Here is a 13,650-nt window from a genome sequence, read left to right on the forward strand (position 1 = left end):
CTTACTTAAAGGAACCATTCTGCGCTCTACTCTGTTGAATGCGCTTCGTCCAGGTGCATTCGTGATGACATATATCGCATCCAAATCATACTGTTTGAAATGTTCAATCGCAAAAGCGATAGTTTTGGGATAACTATAATCACATAAATAATTTATTGATATTATTATAGCTGTAATGTTTTAAGTTTCTAAAGCGATGAAAATAATAATTTCATTTTCAACTGACACTCACCGTGGATTCTCGTTAGGACCTCCATCAACAGTAATAATTAAAACTGGTTTTACAACTTCATCATTTTTTAATATGGTATCAAAATGCTTAATACTTAATAATTTCTGAAAATCTTTTGCATGAGTGGCTGCTGTAGACGATGAATGTTTTCCACTCCGTATTGCTATATAAGTAGGGACTGAATAACTTACTGCATCGGGAAATCCTAAACCGTTTTCTTTGATTTCAATTCCGGCATGCTATACACTGAAGGGATCAATTTGTGTTTTTCAGCTATCACCCAATCATGATCTGATAATTTTACTCGATATTCTAAATGCATCATAAGCGGTGATTGTTTTTGCGCTGCAGTCATACCGATAGGAACACGTGCTTTGTCATCTTGTGAAAGAAATCCCACTTGCTTTGGACCCAACATAGAAGCTAACGATTCAACAAATCGAATGGATGCTGTACAAAACGGACCATCTCGATGGAATTTGTGACTATCCGTTTGAGCTTTACATAATTTCACAGGAACAGTATTAACGTATCTTTGTCCTGATGCAGTCAAAAAGTTTTTTGGTAAAAGTCGAAAATAAAGAGCACTTTCTGATAATTGGAATCCTAATTCTAAAAGATTTTTATGTAAATCTTCAAGAGTTTTACAACTTCTAATTTCTTCTGTTCTCCTACGATCGTGAGTTGAGCTTCCAAAAATTGCTAAATCTGTGATAGCCTTTAATAATCCAGGTTGTTCCGTTTCAATTCGCGGCCTTCCCACTTTGGATATTGAAATATCTGCTATTGAATCACTTTTTTCATTTTTGGATGCAGCTAAATGTAGTTTTATTTTTTTTCTGTGCTTTTTTTGATGTTCAACATTCAGTATTTTTGTTTGCAATTGTTGACGAGCTTTTGCCAATTCCATTCGCGTTTTTTTTATTTGTTTCTCTGCATTTTCACTGAATAAACCCGAATCCCTCGCCAATATTTCGCTATTCAATTTACTTTCGAGAGCTTGAATTATTTTCATCTGATTATCTTGAGCAGGCTTTTCATACTTTCTTTTCAAAATATTTATTGTTTCACAATCCGCCTCTACTAAACTTGTACTGGGCCTATCAATATTTTGTTGCAGTGAATCATCATTTTTCCTAGTATTTTCAATCTTGTCTATTGCAGCATTGTTTTTACTAGTATTTTCAATCGAAGCTATGATATTATTTTGACTAGTACTTTCAATTTGAGCTATCGTATCATTTTTTGAGGTACTTGGAGTTGCCTGTATATAAAATAAAAAGCAATGAATTCTCTTCATTTATAACCGTACTTGAAAAAAAGCTCGAGTAGTATTGTATTAATTAATCAACGTTTCTATACATGATTAATGTTAACGGTAACTGTGCATTATTAATTACTTCTAGCTGCTGAATGAAATTATTAAACGTTGTATACTTACATTCTTACTATGGTAGTAATTGGTAATTTTTGACTTCGCTATCAAAATTTCACATTTTCTTATTTCATCAGTGATAAAATTAGCAAATACGTTTTTATCTTTATATTTTTCCTTCGCATTATTCCAAACAGTATTAACATTGTTTTGTACTTGTCCTCCTTTGATTTCGGGGTGAGCTTTTCTATACACTTCAAAAAATTTATGATAGATTTTACCGAAATCACTCATTTTTCACAAAACAAAACGTTCAACACATTGGTCGTAAAAAGATTTTTTTTTGTAAATAGAGTATAAATACTTTTGATTAGAAAAAAAATTTGATGCAGAGCAATAAAACATAAGAATTTTTTCCAGTAAAACTATAGGAATTACGATGTGAACTCGCTGCCAGGCACAAATTATGAACTGACTCATTAATTCTTTGCATCCTACTCTTATCAGTATTAAAAACAACTTCGATATAGCCTGTTTTTCAACCTGGTGTCGATATACAAATCGCGGAACCTTTACATGTCGCGCCGACTTACTTGTTTTCAAATTTAAAGTGTAGAATACAGTCATGATGCCGACTGTAGCATAGAATAGAATATTAGATTTCATCCGAACAGTATTTTCGATATGGTTCTGTGTTTTAAGCCTGGTGTCGATATACAAAGTTCGCGGAACCTTTACATGTCCCGCCGACTTATGCCCTTGTTTCCAAATAATATGCGCTGACTCATGGTATGCGATGCTTGAGCTCATATTTAATACAAAGCATTTCAATCGCCAACTTTGAATCAACGCGTGAAATAAAATTCTTATATAGTCACTGACCTTACGTAAGACTGGTGGATTTTCAACTATCCCCCAATGTAAGGGTTCATAAGGATTTTTAAGCCTCCCCCACCCCCCCGAGAGCCTTACGTAATTTGTACACGTTCCCATTTTTATTTGTCATAAATTATGTTTGAGCTACAGATATATTTTATCAAAAAAAATGGGATACCCCACGTACGGTGTAGAAATCAATTATTTTAAGAAAAAGCAACTGATAAACTCAATTCTCCCAAAGTTAGGTCTATTAGCCTACATTTGGTTGGGTAAAGGTGGTTTATGGGGGTCTGGTGGGTTAGAGGTAGGTTGATTAGTTGAGGTAGCTCGCTCATGCATAGGATTAAATTATTTCAGGAAATAACAAACGACTTAACTCGTGTTTCCCAGGGTTAGGTGGATTAACCTGCTGATAGTTTAACGGGGGTGGTTTCTAGGGGGTGAAATACCCCTTAAATATATTTTTTTTTAAATCCGGAAACACGTCAATTTAATTTTGATATTTTCTCATTATCAGTGCGATTTTTAAATCACTCGAGCTGATTTACTATATTACATGTCGTAAAACAGTACAAAAAATAGTGTATTTACCCCTATAAAAAAGGGGGTTGCAACCCTTCGGTATAAATGTTATATCCTTAAAAGCGCCTTTTTATAAGAAATTTTTTAACGTTGAGTTTACTGAGAAATATTCCTTTGATGCTGAGAAATATTAAAAAAACTTATTTTAGGGGTTGATTTTCAGGGTGGATTTCACTCCTTAAAAGCCCTTGTGGACCGATAAAAAAAACACGTATCTAATTTTTCTTCAAGTACTACAACACATCCCAAAATCATTCAAATCGGTGAGGTCGGGTTGGGGTGGTTCCCTTGTTAGTTTCGCGCGCGATTAGTACGTACACCCGGCGCACTATTTAGTCGTGAGTGTTCGCACTCCCCGAAATCCCTCTTTAAATAATTTGTACGGACGGTTGCGGGCAACCTCATTGGTATCGATGGGATAGCAACATGACATCAGTAGTTGATCCTATTGATTTACATTTACAATTCGCAAGAATAATTTTCGTTACCTGTTTCATGAATTAAAAAGTTATATAAGTCTATGTTTTTCCATCTGTAAATCAAGTTTCTGTCGTTGCTGCATCCCCAATAAGATGCGACACTATGTAATACGATACTCAGGTAACAAGTTTAAATAAGAATAATTTACCACTTTGAGAATTCAAAAGATTATGTTTATTAGGACTATTAGGAACGTTTGTGAATAGTTTTTAAAATCACTTTATGTAACCGATTTTGAAAAACTGGATACAGATGTCACGGAATTCATCACAATAAAGCCATTGCTGAGTTCTTTGCCTTAGGTGAAAAGAGAACAAACTATTTGTAACGTCACGCACTCGGGGCGCGCGAATACGTCCTAACTATTTAGAATATCGTGGCCTCGGTACCACATGTAATTTAAGATACTGTGAGGACAAGGTAAACTCATGCACAAATCAATAACGCGTACTTATAGAAATAAAAAGAAAAATAATTTATTTAAACACCCAGTACACAGTTCGATGGGCGTGTAAAAAAATTTCGGCAATGCGACAATGCTATCCCACTGCAACGACTAGTATCAAGCACGCACTTCTCGGACCTGAGAATTGCTGGTTGGTGCCAACGACTAATCGCCTTCTTGCATATTCAGATAGTTACCCGCCCATGAATAAAGAAGAAAGAGTAGAGTAAGCTTTATTTAGCCGTGGAGTATAACCCCGTAGAGAGAAAGAGAGAGACAGACAGACAGCCGAACAGACGTCACTAAGCTAGTGGTGGTGTGGTTACATGCGCGAAACTGGAGGTGGTGGGGTCGCGCATTGGCTCGCCGATCTGGAGTGTCACTAGAGTTGCCACGTTTAGCGGGCTTGCAGTATGCCGTGTATAAGAGACTGATCCTCGCTCTCGAGCGATTTGCCAGGCCGGTGTCACTATTAGTGTTGTTGATGTTACTACCGCAATTGCTGTTGCTCTCCTACCCCGCTCATTATCAACGGAACCACTTTTCGTAATCCAGCTAGTGCACACGCGGGGGCGGGGCAATACTTCTTACTGCTGACGGCAGCAATGTTTGGGTGTAACTACGGGTGATCGTCTCGCCGGTCGATCTTCGATGCTTCGCACGCCCTCTTCTCTCTTCGTCTCTCTCTCTCTCTCTCTCTCTCTCTCTCTCTCTCTATATATATATATATATATATATATATATACACTGCCCGTCAATCACTTTTGCCATGCTTACCTCAAAATTAGGCAAACTTGAAAGTTTTGTATCTCGGTCGGAAATCATCGTATCACAAAAAACAGCAGGGCATTTTAAAGGTAATTGCAAAAGCTTCCATTTAAGACGTGCAGAGACTTAAAAATGAAAATATGCGTTTTTTACAGTAAAAAAACTGATTAAAACAATTTCAATGTTTTTAACCTCGACTTAAATCAATGCCAATTTAGAACCAGGCGGTGGAAGGCAAATCGACCGGAGGGGTTCGGAGGGTAATGTCTTTCCCTTTAAAATTAGCCCCCGCGGGGTTCTATCCGATGTTTTTTAACCAAGTTACGGCGTTTTTTGTAAAAAAATAACCTTTTTTTTCAATCCTCAATAACTTCGACTTGCGTACGTTTTGGAAAAAAATGCCAAGGAGAAAAAAAGTTTCATTTTGTGCTCAAGAATACGAAAATAAAGTCAAAATAAAGAAATAGAGAAAAAATTTTTTTTCGTTTTTTTCAGCGCATTAAAAAAATTAAGGAATTTAACTTTATTTACGCTTCGTTTTAAAATGTCTAGGGACGTAGTAAATCACAAAAAAACTAAAACTAAGCGTAAAAAAAAAGTTAAATTCCTTAATTTTTTTAATTCGCTAAAAAACCGAAAAAAATTTTTTTCTCTATTTCTTTATTTTGACTTCGTCTGAAAAAACAACGTTTTGTAAAAATATTGGATTTTCAGTAATCATTTGCATCATTGTCTTACAAAATTCTACTTGACGATCAGGATCATCCTCATTCAATTCCTGCTTAAGTTTCATTTTATAAGGATGAAACTTGTTTACCTTTAAAATTTTAAGAACAGATTTTTGATCGATCTTCTGTTGTAAAGCTACTGATCGAGATGATTCATGCGGTTTTTCCACAAAAGACAGTAAAACATCTAAAGATTTTTCTTCATTTGTTGCTGTTGGTGGTCTTACAGTGACGGAACGATTTTTAATAGACCCCGTTTCTTGAAAACGTCTTAAGGTTTTTAAAACTGTGGATTTAGACAAAGGAGTTTCGCCATCGCCGTTTTGAAACGTTCTATTAAAGAGATTAAAAACATTAGCATACGACCTTTGCTGATCACCCTAACCCCTCATCATTAGAAGAGATATTTGATCTCTTTCGAAGAAACGAAACATTTTAAAAGTTTGAAAAAAACAAAAATTTAATATTGTTATTGTAACTAAACAAAACTATGAAATATTTGACGCATTTGTCGAATTTATTTTTTTTTTATTGGTCAAGTATTTTTTTTTCTAGAGCCGTATATACCATGAAAACAACAAAATATGGTTCCAACTTCCAATTAGTAGAAGTCAAGAACAGATAAGATTTTAAAATCTAAATGATAACAATTTTTTAATTATTATTTGTAAAAGCACTTCTATTTTATTTTTAAATTTTCACTTCTTTCAAATGCCTTCAAAATAATACTGTATTTCTAATAAACAATTAGCTTTGCAGCCCATGAAAGAGGAGAAAACGTAACTTTCGACGAAAAAAACGTGACTTTCCAGTTTTTGACAATTTTAATGATATTTTATGCTCACAGTAGTGACTTTCTATTTTCTAAAATGAAAGATGAAGACTGCGAAAAAAATGAGATCCAGATGAACTGTGCAGTGTGAAAAAAGAATTGTCTTCTTTTTTTAAAATTCTAAAAAAATACGAGAAAGACAGATATTCAAATTGCTTTTTATTCGTTTTCTAGCAAAAATCAACCCTGTTTTTTGTATTTTTTAAAAAATATTGTTTTGTCAGACGAAGCTACATGTAAATTAAATGGCGAAGTCAATCGCCATAACCTTAGATATTGGTATGACAAAATCTTTATTAGATGAGAGAAAGTCACACTCAATATCCTCAAAAATTAAACGTGTGGGCATAAATGGTAGGCGATACAATAATAGGTCCCTTTTTTATCACAAGAAATTTGAACGCTGTAACTTTTGTGAAATGAGATTGTTTCAGCTATCCAGGCATTAAGATGTGATGATTTTGAAAATACATGGTTTCAAGGAGGATTAGGGGTCACACTATCTTTGAATCGTTCCCATCCTTAAAATTTATCGCTCTTTTTGATTCTAGTATAAAAAATAGGGGTTTCCATATGAAAAAATCAGGTTGACCTTGAAAATGAGGTTCAAGGTCAAGTCACCGTTAGGTTCCTCGTTGAAAGTTACATAGAGAAACCTTTGTTTCATGACTAACCTCATGTGGTTTTCCGAATTTTCCGGGGTTTTCATACTTTTTCCTCAGCCTGTATGCATGATTATGATTATGATTATGAAGATACTATCAAGAATTTTAAAAAAGTCATTAATAATTATTTCTTGTTGGAGAGCTAACTAAATTATAAATCTGACACTTGGAAATTCCAAAACAGCTATGAATACTTAAAAATCTCAATAAAACCAACAGTTCTTATAATTTGTCATAACATTGAATAGTTTTGTACGAATCATAAAAGGGGCCTACAATTTGTAGTGAAACAGGCTACGTAATCAACACATCATGATTTCAATCGAATGTGGAAAGATTACAAAGTGTCTCGGAGAACTATTGGATTAAGTTACTGTTGACTGTAAAGAGATGTAATAGTGTACATATCTAATTCAGATTTGAAGAAAATATTCTAGTTAGAAAATTACGTTTATTATAATTTTTGTTTAATTTATGTTCAATATTTATCTAATTTTGTGTAAAAATTTATTCCATCTATAGTTTATGTAATGATACAAAAAAGTAATTATGCAAATTAATATTGGCCATGTTATATATTATGCAAATATAAGCTGTTTTTTAATTATAAATAAAAATATCTATTGTAACGATCCAATCTGATTTGCTTCCCACTGCAAAACAGCAATCTGTCAGGTATAGGAAAACTGAGGAAAAGCGTTCTCAAAACTACGGTGCCATCCACATGTAGTACTCGTAAATGTGTTAGAGCAGTTCCCTAGAAATCAAGATCATACCACCAGTCGTATAAGGAGTGTGACGACAGAAGTGTGGGAAATTTATTGTTTACAATGAAAAATTTTTTTTAACAAACAAAAACATTTTTGAGTCAATTTCCATGCGCTAATCTTGAATCTCGAGTTATTATAATCATTCAATACGTGTTTGTTAACTTAATCTAATTTGCAAGTAAATATCGCTAGTAGTTTTGCAACAAATAAATATGCAAATTTGAATATATAACAGCAATCCTAGCACCTTAAAAAGAGAAGCAAGAATTTGACACTTTGATAAGTGATTTTTAACTGAGTTATCAATAAATAAAAAATTTATAATTTATTCAAACAATTAAAATTGCGTTGCGAGATAACGATTTAAGTGTACATAAGTGTAAAATTATTGATAACGATTGTTACCCGTTTGTTAATTTTATAATGACAATAGAAATAAGAGAGAGAGAGAGCGAGAGAGAGAGAGAGAGAAACCCAAAAAATTTGTAAAACGCAAAATAGGACGTGCGGGAAAGACGTTACACTCACGCGCACACACTGACGATCTCTTCTCGACATCGAAGAATCTGGTGTAACCAAGATAACCCGGTCAAAGAAGTAGCCGGTAAGCAGCTGTGGTAGGTTGTGGCATATCATCGACCGCGGCCTGAGTACCACACTTACACTCACCACATTATTTGTAAACCACGAGACTTAGCACTCTCACATAAAAGGATTCAACACATGTTTGTAATTGCACTGAAATATAAAAAATAATGATCGGTTGATTTTTTCATTTTTGCTGATATCCGCTCGTACCCTGTCGTAGAAGAAACGTTGCCAACCAAAGCTAGACTCGGTCTACCTTTACTTTTGGACGAGACTTAGGAGCAAGGACAAAAGACAAGCAATTAGAACCGCCATTTTAACCAATGCTATCTTGCTTTTGGACATGCAAACTTCACATTTTTCGCAGTCGGTGGGTGCTTACAAACTTTCTTGTTTCCCATTCTAACTTCCAACGACTGCTATAACCGAAGGTGGCAAATATGGTGCCCTGATGAACGAAGCCGTCGAAACAAATTATCACAAGGTAAGCTATGGCACAAAATTTAACCGGCGGTTAATCAACCAAAATTTCCAATCACAACTATTAGCACAAAAAACCCCACAGATTTTGCGAAGTATTTTGAATAAATGCCTAGCCGAAGGAGCTTCCCGGTTAGATGGAAGAAACAAAAACTTATATTTATACCTAAACATTAAACAGGATCAGCCGATGATTCGTCATCATATTTAAAGTTGGAAATGACAAATTCCACGAAAAAGCGATTTAAGAAAATGATTCTTCACAGTATGAAGAAGCAAAGAGAGTAATTCATGGTAAAAAAACAAGTACTTTTCACCAAATAAGTATAACTTTCGAGAAATACTTTTCACTCAATAGGTTTTGAAAAGATTCTGACAAGAATCACCCAGGCTCTACGATATAAACTGCCGAAACGAGGTGTGTTTTGTGGAATAATAGCATTAGCTGTGAAAAATGGATTCCAGTCGTAATTGCTTTCTTTCTCCTTCACTCTTTTATTTTAAAAGAAATAAATAGTGCGCGTACTACCAATACGTTATTTTTTCAAAGCTAATACTTGATTTTCGTTATTTGCAATCTCTGTACACTTGGTCTAGCGCCTTTCTTTTTTGTGATTTCGTGCATATTTTCATTACATGCATAACGACAAACATCCGCCTGCAAAGTCACCCATTGCAAATCAAGGCTGCGGTCAGCCTCGCATCATGGAAGTTCAGTAAATAAAAACAGGATTCCACGTGGTATTAAATATGAATATTTTATCCCTCGTTATAGTTAATATAATGGTAATTAAGATAATAGAAATAAATTATATTACCTTTACGTAACGTTTTATATCAATTTCTTGATGATCATTATGATTTAACACTACTGTCTCAACTGCTTCAAGTGCTATCTGACAAGCTAGATCTGACCAATGTCCTAAAAATTTTGTACCTACACAAGATTTTATTATTTCAGCAAATTTTATTCTATTTTTAACGTCAAGTGGTACACTTAATTTTTCATTTAAAGCAACAATTATATCTTCAAGTGCTTGTTTATACCCTTTGATAATGATAGTAGGATGCAATCCTTGTTCTAAAAATGGTTCCGCATTCGCTAACATTTCGCCAGCTAAAACAATTACTGATGTTGTTCCATCACCAACTTCTTCATCTGTAGTTCTTGCTATTTCAATCATTGATTTGCCAGCTGGATGTTGAACTGTTATTTCTCTTAAAATGGCATTACCATCGTTAGTCATAACGATTCCGCCCATAGGATCCATTAACATTTTCAACATTGCTTGTGGTCCTAGACAAGTTCTGATAATATCTGCAATCGTCTGGAAAGGTATATAAATAACAATATATAAATAATAATAACGCATTCAATTTCGTCAACTTAATTTAAGGGAATATAAATTTCTGTAATAAAATAAAAATTAAATAATTAAGGATTATAACTTCGAACTTCCGTGCATAAATATATTATTTCTTAGTTCAATACCCCGTAAACACGTTATTACGCGCAGAATAGTGGATACGAGCGTTGAGTATAGTCGATGATAGTATCCATAGAGGAGTGCAAAGTGACAAGGAGTAAGGTTGATGAACCGCGGCTAGCTTGTGATAGGAAAGTTTGTGAGTAGCTGTGTGTGCGGGGGGGGGGGGGGGAGTTTCATTATGGCTAACACGTTGTTTGCGATGATCCCTAAAAGTAGAAGAAAGTATCTATTTTTACAATCTAAGTCTATAAATATCGAATAGTTTTCTGTTAGAACATGAAAATTTTACCTCAGTTTTAAAAAATGAATAGAACAGTTAGCTCAGTCATCATAATTTATTTTATTTTATTTCATTAGGAATGTGGCTCGAAAATTACACGTTATGAGGTCCAGAACTAAAAACTGTTATATGTATCAAGAACCTCAGTCAATATGTCTCGGAGGGTTGATGATAGGTGCCTAGCCTGCTACACTTTTTTGGCACCCCCCCCCCCCATCCCGCATCTATTATCAATAGGACTCGATAAAATCCGTTGAAGCTCACTTAGATGCGTAAAAACGAGGGGGGGGGGGGAGGTCAATAAGTCTTTACAAAAAGAAGGATAAAAAAGTTTTGCATATGTAATATTTTTCAACATAATCTCCTTGAAGGTCGATACATTTTATTAACGGCCTTCCAGTTTGTTTAAACCATCAGAAAAATATGATTTCTGAAAACCCTCAAAATAGACATTTGTTTCGGCTATGACTTCTTCATTCGACGTGAATCGTTGTCCGGCAAGCCATTTTCTGAGGTTAGGAAATAAGAAAAAGTCACTGGGAGCCAAATCAGGCGAATATGGTGGATGGTCAATTAATTCGAACTTTAAATCATTAATTTTTGCTATCGAAACTGCACACGTGTGAACTCGAGCATTGTCTTAAAGGAAGAAGCATTTTTTTTTTGTTCAAGTGAGGACGTTTTTCTCTGATTTTTTCTTTCAGCTAACCTAATAATGACGCATAATATTGTCCAGTGATCGTCTGGCCCTTTTCCAAGTAGTCGATGTAGATGATTCCATACGCATCCCAGAAAACCGTGGCCATAATCTTGCCAGCTGACTTTACTGTCTTTGCCTTCTTTGGGGCTGGTTCTTCTGCGGTAATCCATTGTTTGGACTGTTCTTTGGTTTCAGGAGTGTAATGGTGTACCCATGTTTCGTCTATAGTTGCGAGTCAATGCCAAAAGTCTTCAGGATTACGATGTATGCGTGCCAAAAGAGCCTCAGAGGTGACCACGCAGGTTCATTTGTTTTCAACAGTGAGCAAACGTGTCACCCATTTTGCTGATATTTTTTTCATCCCCAATGTTGCATTCAAAAGTGAAATGATTGTACCCTCTGATACCCCTGTGGCCTCAACTAATTCTCGCAATTTTAATCTTCTATCACTCAACACCATATCGTGGATTTTGTTGACCATTTCGGGCGTACTCACTTCTACGGGGCGTCCTGAATGAGGTTCATCTTTTGTTGTTGTACGGCTGTGTTTAAATTCATTTAACAGTGACAAGGAGTCTTGACATTGGTGCGTCAGTATTCACGACTGAGTGTGTTGCCATCAGTGATGCAACTCAAATTGCTATTAATCATTCCAATCAAAATGTAATAATCTTCACTGATTCTCTTAGTGCCCTACTCTCCCTTAATAGTATTAATCTTAGTATCAAAGTTAACCCTCACATTTACAGAATAAGGCAAAATATTATGGATTTTTATAAAACCAGTAAAAATAACAGTCAACTCAAGCTCGTTTGAATTCCATCGCACTCTGGTATTCGCGGTAACGATAAAGCTTACTCCTTGGCAAAGCAGTCGACCGCCTTTATTCCAGATTCCAATCTCAAGACTCCTTTTACTGATCTCAAGATGTACCTTAAGAAACATGCCATTAATAACACTCACGAAATTATCTGTGAAGAAGGAACATTCAAAGGTGCTCTGTATTTCGATAATTTTCACAACAACCGAGCTAAGCCCTGGTTTTCTAATCTAAACGTCTCACGCAAAGTCATTACAACTATCAATCGATGTAGATCAGGCCACTACAATTTGAAGTCATCCTTATATAAAATAAAGCTTTGCAAAGATACCATATGTGAATGCAACTATGAGTATCAAGACCTTGATCACATTCTCTGGCAAAGCCCACTCTACAATTACCAACGATCTAGATTTATCACAAATATTAGACAATCTAAAATGTTCCTTCCTTGTTCCAGCACTGTGTTACTATCTAATATAAATGCCAATATTGCGAAATCTATTTGTAACTTCCTAACTAATTGTAACTTATCAATTTAATTTCAAATCTCATGCATTTTATAAGAAATCTATTGTAATATTATGTATGTAACTGTAGCAAAATAATCCATATATAGGATTGAAATTGCATAAATAAAAAAAAAAAAACTCAACTGTGATTTCTTTTGGTGTAAGGCCTTTCAAATGAAAATGTTTTATCACCGCTCGAAACTCTGTTTTTTCCATTTTTTAAATAAACCAATAACTTTTTGTTCAACCAACGCTCACAAAAAAAACATAATTTAATCGTGACAAGCGCCATCTCTTGGATTTTGTAAAGACTTATTGACCCTCCTCGTATAAGAAAGAAGTCATGAAAAACGAATAATCCGGTCATTCTAGTATATTGATCTATATTTTTTGCGAACAGCGAGATTTTTTTTATTTCGACGCGGAATAACACGTAGATAATTGGAAAAATAGTTTTGATTTCCAAAAGTTTCCGGAACATTATTTTATCAACGATTTATTGCAAAAAAAAAGGCACTTTTTTTAGTTATTCGCTTATATCTTTTTTCCTAATTATCCTATCGATATAAGTTCAACGGAATTCGATTCCTGAGATAATTTTACATAAGGATAAACATGTTCGAAAATAAAATTTTTTTTATTAATAACAATATCTTGAGCTGTTTCCGAGATTGCAAAAAAAACAAACGCTTATATCTTCTTTAATTTTCAATAAATTTTGTCTAAATTTTCAGGGCCGATACATCTTTGAAAAAACGTATAATAGAAAGCCGGTCCGATTTTTCGAAAGTTAATTGTTTACGAGCTAGAGCGCGACAAAGTTTCAACTTTTACGGTGTACCGCGGCCGTCCTGATCAGATTTCGAAAAAAAGATCAAATGTAACCTATGAAAGACGATGAAATCTATCGGTAAAAAAAATTTGATAATTTTTCGATAATTAGTTTCCGAGAAAAAGACGAAAAACTGAAATTGCTTAGTTGTAAAATAGAATTTAACAATGAAGCCATAAACATCTTGGAATA

The 13,650-nt window shown here is 34.5% G+C and overlaps 1 protein-coding gene across 1 annotated transcript in view; it reads right to left on the minus strand.

Moving 5' to 3' along the window:
• Positions 1 to 13,650, minus strand: part of LOC131675500 (T-complex protein 1 subunit gamma) — a 248,971-nt gene that overhangs the window by 226,122 nt on the left and 9,199 nt on the right. The window contains exon 3 of the mRNA XM_058954506.1: positions 9,643 to 10,152. Coding sequence (XP_058810489.1) covers positions 9,643 to 10,152 — 510 coding nt within the window. The remainder of the gene's footprint in view (positions 1 to 9,642; positions 10,153 to 13,650) is intronic.

The sequence above is a fragment of the Phymastichus coffea genome, unplaced genomic scaffold (assembly GCF_024137745.1).
Source record: "Phymastichus coffea isolate CEN01 unplaced genomic scaffold, Cenicafe_Pcof_1.1 PCOF00024, whole genome shotgun sequence".
Lineage (NCBI taxonomy): Eukaryota > Metazoa > Arthropoda > Insecta > Hymenoptera > Eulophidae > Phymastichus > Phymastichus coffea.